This window comes from Myxine glutinosa, chromosome 8 (assembly GCF_964187855.1).
Source record: "Myxine glutinosa chromosome 8, kmMyxGlut1.1, whole genome shotgun sequence".
NCBI lineage: Eukaryota > Metazoa > Chordata > Myxini > Myxiniformes > Myxinidae > Myxine > Myxine glutinosa.
Window position 1 is genome coordinate 13,051,880 of NC_136268.1, and position 15,437 is coordinate 13,067,316.

Genomic DNA, 15,437 nt, shown 5'->3' on the forward strand with positions numbered 1-15,437 from the left:
TGTGTGCATCAATCATCATGTGCTTTCTATCATGTGTGTGCATCAACGATCATGTGCTTTGTATTGTGTGTGTGCATCAAGGATCATGTGGTTTGTATCGTGTGTGCATCATGTGCTTTGTATCGTGTGTGCATAAACGATCATGTGCTTTGTATCATGTGTGCACCATGTGCTTTGTATCGTGTGTACATTAACGATCATGTGCTTTGTATAGTGTATGCATCAACCATCATGTGCTTTGTATCGTGTGTGCGTCAACGATCATGTGCTTTGCATCATGTGTGCATCAACGATCATGTGCTTTGTATCGTGGGTGTGCATCATCAATCATGTGCTTTATATCATGTGTGCATCAACGATCATGTGCTTTGTATCGTGTGTGTGCATCAACAATCATGTGCTTTGTATCGTGTGTGTGCATCAACAATCATGTGCATTGTATCGTGCGTGTGCATCAACGATCATGTGCTTTGAATCATGTGTGTGCATCAACCATCATGTGCTTTGTATCATGTGTGTGCATCAACCATCATGTGCTTCTGTCGTGTGTGCATCAACGATCATGTGCTTTCTATTGTGTGTGCATCAACGATCATGTGCTTTGTATCGTGTGTGCATCAATCATCATGTGCTTTCTATCATGTGTGTGCATCAACGATCAGGTGCTTTGTATTGTGTGTGTGCATCAACGATCATGTGCTTTCTATCGTGTGTGTGCATCAACCATCATGTGCTTTCTATCATGTGTGCATCAACCATCATGTGCTTTCTATCATGTGTGCATCAACCATCATGTGCTTTCTATCGTGTGTGTGCATCAACGATCATGTGCTTTCTATCGTGTGTGTGCATCAACGTTCATGTGCTTTGTATCGTGTGTGCATTAACCATCATGTGCTTTGTATCATATGTGCATCAACAATCATGTGCTTTGTATCGTATGTGCATCAACAATCATGTGCTTTGTGTCGTGTGTGCATCAACTATCATGTGCTTTGTATCATGTGTGTGCATCAACGATCATGTGCTTTGTATCGTGAGTGCATCAACCATCATGTGCTTTCTATCGTGTGTGTTTGCATCAACCATCATGTGCTTTCTGTCGTGTGTGCATCAACCATCATGTGCTTTGCATTGTGTGTGCATCAACGATCATGTGCTTTGTATCATGTGTGTGCATCAAGGATCATGTGCTGTGTATCGTGTGCGCATCAACGATCATGTGCTTTGTATCATGTGTGCATCAACCATCATGTGCTTTGTATCGTGTGTGTGTGTGTGTGTGTGTGTGTGTGTGTGTGTGTGTGTGTGTGTGTGTGTGTGTGTGTGTGTGTGTGTGTGTGTGTGTGTGTGTGTGTGTGTGTGTGTGTGTGTGTGTGTGTGTGTGTGTGTGTGTGTGTGTGTGTGTGTCAATCAATGATCATGTGCTTTCTCTCGTGTGTGCATCAACGATCATGTGCTTTCTATCGTGTGTGCATCAACGATCATGTGCTTTCTATCGTGTGTGTGCATCAACGATCATGTGCTTTGTATCGTGTGTGTGCATCAACCATCATGTGCTTTCTATCATGCGTGCATCAACGATCATGTGCTTTGTATCGTGTGTGCATCAACCATCATGTGCTTTCTATCGTGTGTGCATCAACGATCATGTGCTTTGGAGCATGTGTGCATCAACTGTCATGTGCTTTCTATCGTGTGTGCATCAACGATAATGTGCTTTGTATCATGTGTGCATCAACTAGCATGTGCTTTCTATCGTGTGTGCATCAACTATCATGTGCTTTCTATCATGCGTGCATCAACGATAATGTGCTTTGTATCATGTGTGCATCAACGATAATGTGCTTTGTATCATGTGTGCATCAACGATAATGTGCTTTGTATCATGTGTGCATCAACTATCATGTGCTTTCTATCGTGTGTGCATCAGCGATCATGTACTTTCTATCGTGTGTGGATCAACGATCATGTGCTTTCTATCATGTGTGCATCAGCGATCATGTGCTTTCTATCATGTGTGCATCAGCGATCATGTGCTTTGTATTGTGTGTGCATCAGCGATCATGTGCTTTCTATCGTGTGTGCATCAACGATAATGTGCTTTCTATCGTGTGTGCATCAACGATAATGTGCTTTCTATCGTGTGTGCATCAATGATCATGTGCTTTCTATCGTGTGTGCATCAGCGATCATGTGCTTTCTATCGTGTGTGTATCGGCGATCATGTGCTTTCTATCGTGTGTGCATCAGCGATCATGTGCTTTCTATCGTGTGTGCATCAACGGTCATGTGCTTTGTATCATGTGTGCATCAACTATCATGTGCTTTCTATCATGTGTGCATCAACGATCATGTGCTTTGTATCATGTGTGTGCATCAACGATCATGTGCTTTGTATTGTGTGTGTGCATCAACGATCATGTGCTTTGTATCGTGTGTGCATCAACGATCATGTGCTTTGTATCGTGTGTGCATCAACGATCATGTGCTTTCTATCGTGTGTGCATCAGCGATCATGTGCTTTCTATCGTGTGTGCATCAACGATCATGTGCTTTCTATCGTGTGTGCATCAACGATCATGTGCTTTCTATCGTGTGTGCATCAATGATCATGTGCTTTCTATCGTGTGTGCATCAGCGATCATGTGCTTTCTATCGTGTGTGCATCAGCGATCATGTGCTTTCTATCGTGTGTGCATCAACGATCATGTGCTTTGTATCATGTGTGCATCAACTATCATGTGCTTTCTATCGTGTGTGCATCAACGATCATGTGCTTTGTATCATGTGTGTGCATCAACGATCATGTGCTTTGTATTGTGTGTGCATCAACGATCATGTGCTTTGTATCGTGTGTGCATCAACGATCATGTGCTTTGTATCGTGTGTGCATCAACGATCATGTGCTTTGTATCGTGTGTGCATCAAACATCATGTGCTTTGCATCATGTGTGCATCAACCATCATGTGCTTTGTATCGTGTGTGCATCAACAATCATGTGCTTTGCATCGTGTGTTCAAAATATCGTATGTTTGCGCAGACCAGTTTGAGCTGATAACGTTCGTATTTGATCACCATGTTCACTACCTCGGAAACAAGCCTCGGAAATTGCTAAAAAACGACGCAATACTGACACTTGCTCGGACTCTTGCCAGGCGAGAGTTTCCTGTTGATTTGAAGCCATGCCCACGTGATCCAAGCTCAGAGCTAGTCTTCAAGTCGCTATCTCTCTTCGTACAATACTGGCAGAGCCTCGCTGTTGCTTCGCCGATGGACCAATTAGTCGTCCTGCTCGCCAACAATTGCTATATTTGTTCACTGCGTTTGTACTGAGTTCGTACATCACGATGAACTCGACCAGCAGATGGGAATTTTAAATCGGTTTATCATCTGCTCTCAGGTCTATTATTGCTCGGTGGCTCATTAGGGCTTCGTTTGTCATACGTCTCGAGGGCATTTCGCAGGAGCGAGCCAGAGGTCCTTTACCGCAGAGTCTTCCATGTAAATGTTATTGTTCGACACAATCTGTCCCACAGCAAGGCGACAGCCAATGGATCCTGTTTGTCGCTTCGCTGACGGGTTTAATCAAAAGACAAAGACAAAGACAGAGACATTGGCGCTTCCCAGTCTCCCACCCCCACCACCCAACGCCAACACTCAGATATTCACGCATTGTCACAGGTACTGAGTTTGCACATGTCTGCGCACTTGAGGCCACTGGCCATGCATACATATACATTATACACACTTGGAAAGCTTGCAGCTTTTGGGACAAGTGAAAACCAGCACAGCTTGAGGTGCGGGTTGGCCATCCATCCATTCTACTGCTAGCTGTACATGTCCATCTTGGGTCTCCCAGCACCAGCCTCTCCCGATGGGAAAAGTGCAAGACCAGTTGCTCCACCACAGCTTGAGGTGCGGGTTGGCCGTCTATCCAGTCTACTGCTAGCTTAGCTGTGCATGTCCATCCTGGGTCTCCCAGCACCAGTCTCTCCCAATGGGACAAGTGCAAGACCAGTAGCTCCCAATGGGACAAGTGCAAGACCAGTAGCTCCAGCACAGCTTGAGGTTAAGGTTGTCCATCCATCCAGTCTACTGTTAGCTGTACATGTCCATCATGGGTCTCCCAGCACCAGCCTCTCCCGATGGGACAAGTGCAAGACCAGTTGCTCCACCACAGCTTGAGGTGCGGGTTGGCCGTCTATCCAGTCTACTGCTAGCTTAGCTGTGCATGTCCATCCTGGGTCTCCCAGCACCAGTCTCTCCCAATGGGACAAGTGCAAGACCAGTAGCTCCCAATGGGACAAGTGCAAGACCAGTAGCTCCAGCACAGCTTGAGGTTCAGGTTGTCCATCCATCCAGTCTACTGTTAGCTGTACATGTCCATCATGGGTCTCCCAGAACCAGTCTCTCCGATGCGACAAGTGCAAGCCAGTAGCTCCACCACAGCTTGAGGTGCGGGTTGGCCGTCCATCCAGTCTACTGCAAGCTTAGCTGTACATGTCCATCCTGGGTCTCCCAGCACCAGCATCTCCGATGTGATCAGGTGCCTCTGGGGCCTTCTGCAGACTCCTCTTCCAGATGGCAGCTTGATAGTTGGTCCGTAGTGCATGCTTGCATAAACAATCTTTGCAAGGTGTAGTTGGTGACTCGTGATCTCACCTTTTTTGGCACTGAATAGGTGACATCTCAAATCATTCACTTTTGTTCCACCAGATTTAGCTCCATACAGGAGGCACATTAATTTCTGCAACTTATCCATGAGCTCCTCACGAACATCCCATTCCTTTCCAAACTGGGCGAAGGTGTTTTGTATCTTTTTTTTTTCTTTTTTTCTTTTTTTGTATACAGAATCGAGGCTCATGTAAGAGCTAACATATTAAACATGAAAACGTGCACAGACACATAAAACATACAATGAAGGGAGTGGGAGACAAGAGGGGAGGAAGAGAGAAGCACACAAGCACAACAACAGTCGAAAACAGGGGCGTCGGTAGATCTGTGGAAGGGGGAGGGTTGGGGAGGAGGGAGAGGTACACGGTATAAAGCAAATGAACACTAATTTCAGGAAAGAGGCTGGGGATAGAAAGAGGCGGATTTGTGGTGTTTTAACGAGGGTAGAAAAGATCAAGGTTTTGGATGGGGGAAGACAAGAGATTGTGGTGAACAGCTGTTTTAAAAACATGGAGGGAGGAGAGGGATTGAAGAGATTGTGCGAGTTTGTCCCGGAGGTGGGAGAAAAGAGGAATGAAAGAGTGAAGGTGAGCAGAGAGTCTTGATTTTGGCAGTTTCACCAGAATAGGGTTGCTGGCAGATCTTGTGCGACCCGCAGGAATATTTGGAGGACAGAACACAGACAGGGCTGGGGGAGCAAGGCTGGAGAGGAGTCGGTAGAAGACAGAAAGACCAACAAACCTGCCTGAGGTGAGAGAGAGAAAGGCCCTCACAATCATCTTCATCGCAGGAGATTCCAATGATTCTGAATGCTTTGGTTTCAACCGCGTGAAGCCGAGCTCGGTGTGAGGCAGGAGCACCAGCCTAGAGAGGAGAGCAGTATTCCATTGAGCTGCGGATTAAAGCCTTGTATGTGGTGAGGAGCTCAGGTGTGTCCAGAAAGGACTTCGCACGACGGAGAATGCCCTGTCGGCGACTGGCTTTGGAGGCCAGCTTGGAAATGTGGTTTTCCCAGGAAAGATCATGGCAGATAGTGAGACCCAAAAGCTTGAGTGACAGAACTTCTTCAAGAGGATTGTTGAGAAAGTAGATGGGAGGGTTGTCCAGACGGTTTTTTCGGAGAGACATAGTAAGAGTGTGAGATTTGTCAGTATTGAAAGACATGTTCCACTTGTTTGACCAGTTTGTGATATTGTCCAGGTTTGCAGAGATTGAAGAGGCTGCTGCCTGCCGATCTGAGGGTTGAGATGTGGAGCGGCAGAGAGTGGAGTCATCAACAAAGAGATAGAGAGGATTTTCCAGAGAGTCTGAGAGATCATTAATATGAATGAAAATGAAGACCAGAAAAAGCACAGGGCCCATAACAGCCTTGGGGAACTCCAGCCTCAACAAGAAGGGGAGATGAGATAATTCCATTCAAGGCCACACGTTGATTGTGACCAGTGAGGAGTTCCCCAAGCCATGGGGAACTCCTCAAGCCATGCGTGGAGGTTTCCATGGATGCCATAAGAGGAGAGTTTTGTGAGCAGGGCGGGTTGCCAGACCGTATCGAAGGCACATGATATGTCAAGGGAGACAGCTCTGATTTCCTGTTTGGCATTGAGGACCTCCATCCATTGTTGAGACAGCAGAAGCAGCATGTCCAGAGTAGAATAACCTGGTCTGAATCCAAATTGATGATCCGAGATGAAGATCAATGTTGTTGTTGGTACTGATGATTTTGAGTGCTCTGAGTTTTCCTTTGCCTGCAAATGTGCTGACTGTGTCAAATCCTGTATCGGAATGCATGCCAACGAGAGCCTGTCAAACATTTGTGCCTAATGACTTTTCTATTTTTCCAACGTCTAGTACTCTGGCATGTGCTTTAGTGCCACATTTCTGGAATAATGTGGCCTGTATGTTAGTTATGCTGAAATGCCAAACACATGATTAATACATCAGTCGTCCGAGCTTATCAATACTGGTGGGTAGACCTGTGCAGCAGCATATGTGGCGTGGATGAACAAACGACCATCTGCTTCCTCATGTGTGCTCTTGAGGGCAGTTATCTCCTGGCTACCTTTGGAGATAATTTGGTAGCGTCTGGCTTCAGATGTTACAAATATAACTTTTCCCTGTGGTTGTTTAGTGTACACGGCCTTCTTCCATTCATTGACCAGAAATGAATTGGGCTTGATTTGTACCCGACATGGCTGAGAAACTTTCTCCACTGCCTTATAATTTGTGATGCTGTTATATTATTCAACCCAAGCCCCAGTTCTTCTACCCTAGCCAACCTTTCACTGTTCTTGATAGAGGTGTCTTTATATGTGACAAAGACGATATCGATTCTCTGACTCGTGCTTCCATACTCCAGAGCCATTGACAGCACGACCACGGCCGCATTGACAGCACGACCACGGCCACTTCGCCAAAGTTGGCTTTTTCACCTTTCAACTTCTGAATGTGATTCATCCCATCAAAGACAGTTGCAGAATGTTCAGGCATTCCATCAGCGAGGGCTACATTCTTCTGCAATGCTGTAGCTGGAGCAGCCTTGTTGGTTCGCTGAAGGAGCCCTTCTGGAGTTGCCAATGCCCATGGTAAGGGGCCCAAAGGATGTGAGAGTACTTCTGCCATCTGAAGATCATGACCCTGTCCCATCACAATAATGCGACCAAAGCATGCTCTGTCTGCTTGAAGAATAACTGTTCTGCCATTGCTTTTGATTTCCTCCTTCTTGCACAGATTGCTAAAGCTTTTCAGCTTGTTCATTTTCATTGGGTCATGGAATTTCTTGATTTCTTTCGTTCAGTTTTGTTAAAAACCATGTTCAGTTCTTTGGTTATTAAAATTCAGTACAATCACGTAAAAAAAAAAAAAACAATTTTCCTGTGTCCGTGGACCTTTAAGATACATTTTTGAATCATTTTTTTGATGTTGTGAAGAGGTTTTGAGGAAGAGAAACATTTTATTCAGCTATTGACAGGGGTATTGCAAAGAAGAGAAAGGAAGTGGGATACGAGGGATAGGAAAATGAGTAACTGAGCACTGAGATTGGAGTCTGGATTTTTTTTCTGATGTTGTTGTTGGTTGTTGGGGTTTTTTCCCAAAGTGTTTGCTTTTCCTGTTTTATCTGGAGTGAAGGGGGAGAGGTATTTTTTCTGAATTTTTGAAGGATGAAGGGAAATTGATTGCGCTGAGGGATTGGAAGTGGCAAACAATAATTGGAATAAGAGGAGCGAAAACTAAGAAGATTCCAAAAAACGGAGGGGAAGCACACTCGACTCAACTATCACAGGTACTACTAGGCCCGACTTAGATCAAGAAACAAACAAGAAGACATCATGCGGAGCACGATACTTGCAAAATCCACCCCACCCCCCCCACAAGAAAAAAAAATTCATTGATACAGCAAATTGTCCATTTCATCAAGATTAAAATTGTCAATCTTGATCAAAGCTCGGGTCAATAGGAGGAAAAGTGACTATATTTCAGATGAAAAATGATGATTTTGGAAGGTTGACCTTGAGTTGACCTTTGACTTTTTGACCTCAAAAATAGTTAGTTTCCCTATTTAGTGACTCAATGTGCAAATGCTGTTCAATTTTCAAGTCAATCGGGTGAAAATTGAGGATTTTTGAAACTTGGCCTATGTTGACCTTTTGGCCTATGTTGACCTCAAAAATACTGGTTGAATTCATTGACCAGATTTGCAAGTCCTCTTCAAATTTCAAGTCAATCAGATGAAAATTGAGGATTTAAAAAATTTAGCAAAGTTGGTGACCTTTGGCCTATGTTGACCTTTTGACCTATTGACCCCAAAAATAATAGGCTTCTTGCTTTTGACCAACTCTACCATTTGGTGAAGTTTCGTGAAGATCGGTTGTAAATTGTGACCTGTAGGCCGGTGTCAAACAAACAAGAAGACGTCATGTAGAGCACGATACTTGCAAAATACGCCCCCCCCACTCCCCAAGAAAAAAAATTCCATTGATGCAGCAAATTGTCCATTTCATCAAGATTAAAATTGACAATCTTGATCAAAGCTCGGGTCAATAGGAAGAAAAGTGACGATTTTTCAGATGGAAAATGATGATTTTAGAAGTTTGACCTTGAGTTGACCTTTGATCTTTTGACCTCATAAATAATTGGTTTCCCAATTCAGTGAGGCAATACACAAATGCTGTTCTATTTTCAAGTCAATCGGATGAAAATTGATGGGTTTTCAGATGAAAATTGATGATTTTGGAACTTTGACCTTCAGTTGACCTTTTGACCTCAAAAATAGTTGGTTTCCTAATTCAGTGAGGCAATATGCAAATGCTGTTCAATTCTCAAGTCAATCGGATGAGAATTGACGGTTTTTCAGATGAAAAGTGATGATTTGGAAGTTTGACCTTGAGTTGACCTTTGACCTTTTGACCTCAAAAATAGTATGCTTCCCAATTTAGTTACTCGATATGCAAATGCTGTTCAACTTTCAAGTCAATCGGATTTAAAATGGCGATTTCAGAAATTTGACCTCCAGATGACCTTTGACCTCAAAATCAATGGGCTTCTCAATTGGGACGACCTATACAACTTGGTAAAGTTCCGTGACGATTGGTTTAGAATTGTGACCTGTAGGCCGGTGACAAACAGACAAACAAGCAAACTAGAACGGGCACTCGGTAGAGCGCATACCTTCGCCGCAGCTACTGTTCTGTACTTGGCATGGGAGTGTAGGGAACAGAACAGTGAACAGTTTGGTGCTGATTTCATGCAAATCGGATAAGAATTGACCGAGTTATGACAAAAAACGCACATTTTGCAAGGTCGTGACCCCCCTGACCTTTGACCCCCAATCGCTAACAAGGGTAATGTCTTCACTGGGTCATGTCGTATATCACAAGATCGGGCATTGAATTCTGAACATTTTGGCATTAGTTGCATGCCAATTGGATAAAAATTGACCGCGCTATGGTAAAAATACGATTTTGACCTTTTCGTGACCTTGACCTTGACCTTTGACCCGATTGCTCCCAAAATCTAATCAAATGTGTCCCGTATAATAACCAATCATCCCACCAAATTTCATGCAATTCGGTTGAATACTTTTTGAGTTATGCGAATAACATACACACACACACACACACAGACATACAAATAAATACACAGCGATCAAAACATAACCTTCCGCTTTTGCGAAGGTAACAAACAAACAGACAGAACCACAAACGCAACCGACCAATATACTTGAAAAATCTTCGATTTTGCAAGTAATGAAATGATTTAATGCAGAAGGATACGGTCTGGGACATAAAATTGTTGAAAAACACGAACAGAAAAAGGGGAATAAAACGAAACGGTAAAACACAAACACAAAAATTGTCAACCCTCGACTCTGATTCTGCAACTGGTCCTGACGGCATCAGCCCACGGGTCCTAAAATCATGTTCTTCTGCTCTTTCACTCCCTCTCTCTGTTCTCTTCACACACTCTTTTGCTCAAGGTCATCTGCCATCTGCTTGGAAATCAGCCAACATCACCGCTTTGCACAAAAAAGGTGCAAAAACAGATCCCAGCAACTACAGACCAATCAGCCTTCTCCCAATTATCAGCAAAGTCATGGAATCCATCATTGCTTCAGATATTAAATCTTTCCTCTTCTCCAATGGCTTGATCTCTGATCATCAATTTGGTTTCAGACCTGGTCACTCTACTCTGGACATGCTGCTTCTGCTTTCTCAACAATGGATGGAGGTCCTCAACGCCAAACAGGAAATTAGAGCTGTCTCCCTTGACATTTCACGTGCCTTCGATACGGTCTGGCACCCTGCTCTGCTCACCAAACTCTCCTCCTTTGGTATCCATGGAAATCTCCACGCATGGCTGGCGGACTTCCTCTCTGGTCGTAGTCAATGTGTGGCCCTGAATGGGTTTCTCTCATCTCCTCTTCCTGTTCAGGCTGGAGTTCCCCAAGGTAGTGTTCTGGGCCCTGTGCTTTTTCTGGTCTTCATCAATGATCTCTCTGACTCTCTTGAAAATCCTCTCTATCTCTTTGCTGACGACTCTACTCTCTGTCGCTCCATCCCTCATCCCTCAGATCGGCAGTCTGCAGCCTCTTCACTCTCTGCAGACCTGGACAAAATCAGACTGGTCAAACAAGTGGAACATGTCTTTCAATCCTGACAAATCTCACACTCTTACAATGTCTCTCCGAAAGGACCGACTGGACAACCCTCCCATCTACTTTCTCAACAATCCTCTCCAAGAAGTTCTGTCGCTCAAGCTTTTGGGTCTCACTATCTGTCATGATCTTTCTTGGGAAAACCACATTTCCAAGCTGGCCTCCAAAGCCAGTCGCCGACTGGGCATCCTCCGTCGTGCGAAGTCCTTCCTTGGCACACCTGAGCTCCTCACCACATACAAGGCTTTCATCCGCAGCTCAATGGAATACTGTTCCCCCCCTCTGGGCTGGTGCTCCTGCCTCACACCTTGCTCGGCTTCACGCTGTTGAGGCCAAAGCTTTCAGAATCATTGGAATCTCCTGCGATGTAGTCAACTCCGAGGGCCTTTCACTCACTCACCGCAGGCAGGTTGGTGGTCTTTCTGTCTTCTACCGACTCCTCTCCGGCCTTGCTCCCCCAGCTCTCTCTGTGCTCTGTCCCCCAATATTCCTTCAGGTCGCACAAGATCTGCCTGCAACCCTCTTATGGTTAAACTGCCAAAGTCTAGGCTCTCTGCTCACCTTCACTCTTTCATTCCCCTTTTCTCCCGCCTCTGGAACAAACTCCCCCACTCCCTTCAATCCCACTCCTCCCTCCAGGTCTTTAAAACAGCTGTTCACCACCATCTCTTATCTTCCCCCATCGAAAACCTTGATCTTTTCTACCCCCGGTAATTCACCCCAGAGTCCTTGCAGTGTTCATATGTTTTATTCCTCTCCCACCTCCCCCCAAGTCCTCCCGATGTCCCTGCTCTCAAATGTTGTGTTTGTGTCCTTCCCCCTCTCCCCCCTCTCTTTTGTGTCCTTCCCCCTCTCTCCCCATCTTGTCTGCCGCTCCCCTTGTTTTTCTGTTTTGTGTGTCGGTTTGTCTTTTTGTGTGATTAATGTTAGCTCTTTCACGAGCCTCGATCTTGTATACAAAAAAAAAAAAAAAAAAAAAAAATGGTTGTGGAAACGAAGCTTAGAAGAACTGGCAGGAGAGATCGCCGATCAGTTGTCCACGTTCTTTTTCCATCATGTTACACTGATTACAGTACCTTTATAATTTTCTGCCTTGTTCATAAGCAGTTTAACTCTTTCTCTCCAAAAATGTAAGCTTGAATGTATGCTGGACTACAATATCTTGCCTAACTGTGTTTGCACTCTAGGCACCTGAAGTGATAATGTCTCAGCATTATGATGCCAAGGCCGATCTTTGGAGTGTGGGTACAATCCTGTTCCAGTGTTTGACGGGAACAGCACCGTTTCAGGTAACACCCACCAGGTCATTATCTAGGTCAGACACCATGAGCATTATCCTCCAATCTTGAGTGTGTAATATGTTGTAAACCGCTCCTTTCCTATTCCATCTCCAGGCGCTGCATGACGTCATCGCCGGGCACCGCAGGGGGCCCGGCAATGACGTGCGCTAAAAGGGAGTACTCAGTTTTCACTCCGGTTTCTTTCTTGGTTGTTTGTTTGTTTGTTTTCATGTTTGTATGTTTTCTTTGTTGTTTGTTTTCTTGGTTGTTTGTTTGTTTGGTTTCGTGTTTGTTTGTTTTCTTGATTGTTTGTTTGTTTTCATGTTTGTTGTTCACCGCTCCTTTCCAATGCCCTCTCCAGGCGCTGCATAATGTCATTGCCGGGCGGGAGACGTGGTGGGGAAGGTGGCCTGGCAATGACGCATGCTGAAAGGGAGTACTCAGTTTTCACTGCAGTTGTTTGTTTGTTTGTTTTCTTGTTTTTTGTTTTCTTGTTTGTCCGAGTTATATCTCAGCCATCCTTTGAGCTAGGAAGCTGAAATTTCGGACACATATGAACCTCACACTCTCAATGAGAGATATTGTTTACTGGCACTCCTCAGGGTAGACACACACTTGTTCCGAGCTTTGTGAAAGAACTGAGTTTACCTTCAGTTGGATTACCCTTCCATGAGGTGAAGGCAAGTTGATTCATGGCAACTGCCTCACCACAAGCTTCAGTGTACCATGGACGGGAGGAAGGGTATGACAACTGAAGATGAGATGGGATAAATCTGTGCATGAGAGAGAGCCATTTACTTTGGAAGAATTCCCAGGAAGAATTGATGTCAGAGGCAGTAGAGATGGGAGACCAGTCCAGATGATTGATGGTTGCTTGAAGACCGTGCCAGTTGGCCTGAGTGAAATGCCAGACTCGTCGACGCTGAGCAGGCTCCCTGAGAATGGTCAGAGAGATGTCCACTTTAACAAGGACATGATCAGATGATCCGATTGGAGTAGAAGAAGAGCAGCAGACATTTGCATGGAAGTTAGTCATAACAAGTCTAGAAGAGAAGATACTCCATTGACTGAGTTCCAGGTCGGGAAATTTACACATTGTGTCAATCCCAGTGTGTCACAAAAGTCCTTTGCTGAGGTGCCATGGCTGGTGTGAGAGGAACCCACACCCAGCCAGCTGGCATGATGATGGTTGAAGTCGCCACATACAGTCACGTTAAAATTAGTAAGTTCACCCCATGTAAAGTTTTGACTTTTTCAACATATTTCAACATACAGCTATTTGATTTACTTTTCAACAATATTGATAGATAAAGGTGATATAATATAACAAAATATCATGAAACATTTACATTTTGTAGTCCATTGTATAATTTAAAGAAACATAAATGCAAATTTCGCATGTGGAAAAAGTAAGTACACCCTGACATTTATCACTACTTCAAATACCTAAAAGTAGAATCCGGTGCACCAGCTCAGGTGCAAATGATTAGAACATCGTTAGAGAGGATCTTGGAGGAACCTGTCTTATTTAAACCTCAGACATTTCGTTTGGTTTGCTCTTTGTTGTTGAAGTGTGCGGCGTCACCATGCCTAGATCAAAAGAGCTCTCTGAGGCCTTCAGAAAGAAGGTTATAGATGCCTACGAGTCTGGGAAGGGATTTAAAAAGATCTCCAAACAATTTGAAATCGATCATTCGACTGTCCGGAAGATCATCTACAAGTGGAGAAGATTCCAAACAACTGCCAACTTATTCAGGCCAGGCCACCCCAGGAAGTTCAGCCCGAGAGCAGACCGCAAGATGCTGAAAGAAGTCTCTGAGAACCCCAGAATGTCATCACGGGACCTACAGTTAGCTCTTGCCACTGTTGATGTCAAAGTGCACGAGTCTACCATGAGAGAGAGGCTGCACAAATTTGATCTACATGGGAGGTGTGCCAGGAGGAAACCTTTGCTCTCCAGAAAGAACATCAGGGCAAGACTAAAGTTTGCCAATGAACACCAAGGCAAAGACCAGCACTTCTGGGGAAATGTGCTCTGGACAGATGAGTCAAAGGTAGAGCTATTTGGCCACAGTTCCAGAAGACATGTTTGGCGAAAATCAAAGACAGCATTTGACCACAAGAACCTGATACCAACTGTAAAGCATGGTGGTGGAAATATTATGGTTTGGGGCAGCTTTGCTGCATCAGGGCCTGGGCAGCTCACCATCATATAATCCACTATGAATTCTTCATTGTACCAGAGGGTGCTTGAGGATAATGTGAGGCCATCTGTCAGAAAGTTGAAGCTCAACCGAAGGTGGACCTTGCAACATGACAATGACCCTAAACATACCAGTAAATCCACCAAGGAATGGCTGAAGAGAAAGAAATGGAGGGTTCCGGAATGGCCAAGTCAAAGCCCGGATCTAAATCCCATCGAGATGTTGTGGGTGGATTTGAAACGAGCTGTGCCTGCAATTGTGCATGCTATGCAACAATTTTTTGTCGAATAAATGATTGCAAAGTCAATTTTTCATTGTTTTTTTGTTCAATTAGATTACCTTTATCTGTAGATACTGTTTAAATGAAGATCAAATATTGATATGTCCACATATGTTAAAAAGATTTTAAAAAACATTTCATGGGGTGTACTTACTTTTTCCACATGCGAAATTTTCATTTATGTTTATTTAAATTATACAATGGACTACAAGATGTAAATGTTTCATGATATTTGTTATATTATATCACCTTTATCTATCGATATTGTTGAAATGAAGATCAAATAGCTGTATATTGAAATATGTTGAAAAAGTCAAAACTTTATAGATAGTTGGGATGAGTGGATAGAAGTTGGTCCATGTTGTCAGACAGGGAGATGTAAATGGAGTCATCACTGTTTGGACGATGGTACAGAACACATATGAACAAAAGGTGGGAGCAGAGAGGAAGCCGTAGCCAGAGGTACTCCTGGGGGTGGGGTGGAGAGAGTGCAGTGCAAGGAGAGTGAGGAAGAGAGTTTTTGATAAAGATAGCAACCCCACCACTAGGATGAGGGTCAGATCTATCATACCGGAGGAGTGAGTAACCAGGAAGAGATATTAAGGAATCAGAGACATCTTGAAGGAGGAAAGTTTCTGTTGAGCAGATTACGTCTGGTTTGTCAGAAGCAACCTGTATGGAGAGATCAATCAGGTTTGAGCGAAGGCCCCGTATGTTTGAGGTCTATACCGTTAAGAAGAATTTGCCTTTCACTCACTCACCGCAGACAGGTAGGTGGTCTTTCTGTCTTCTACCGACTCCTCTCCGGCCTTGCTCCCCCAGCTCTCTCTGTGCTTTGTCCCCC

The 15,437-nt window shown here is 44.4% G+C and overlaps 1 protein-coding gene across 1 annotated transcript in view; it reads left to right on the forward strand.

Moving 5' to 3' along the window:
* Window positions 1-15,437, forward strand: part of LOC137412430 (serine/threonine-protein kinase ULK2) — a gene marked incomplete in the record, with an annotated part of 138,914 nt that overhangs the window by 61,380 nt on the left and 62,097 nt on the right. Inside the window, 1 exon segment of the mRNA XM_078782942.1 lies at window positions 12,017-12,118. Within this exon segment, the coding sequence (XP_078639068.1) occupies window positions 12,017-12,118 (102 nt within the window).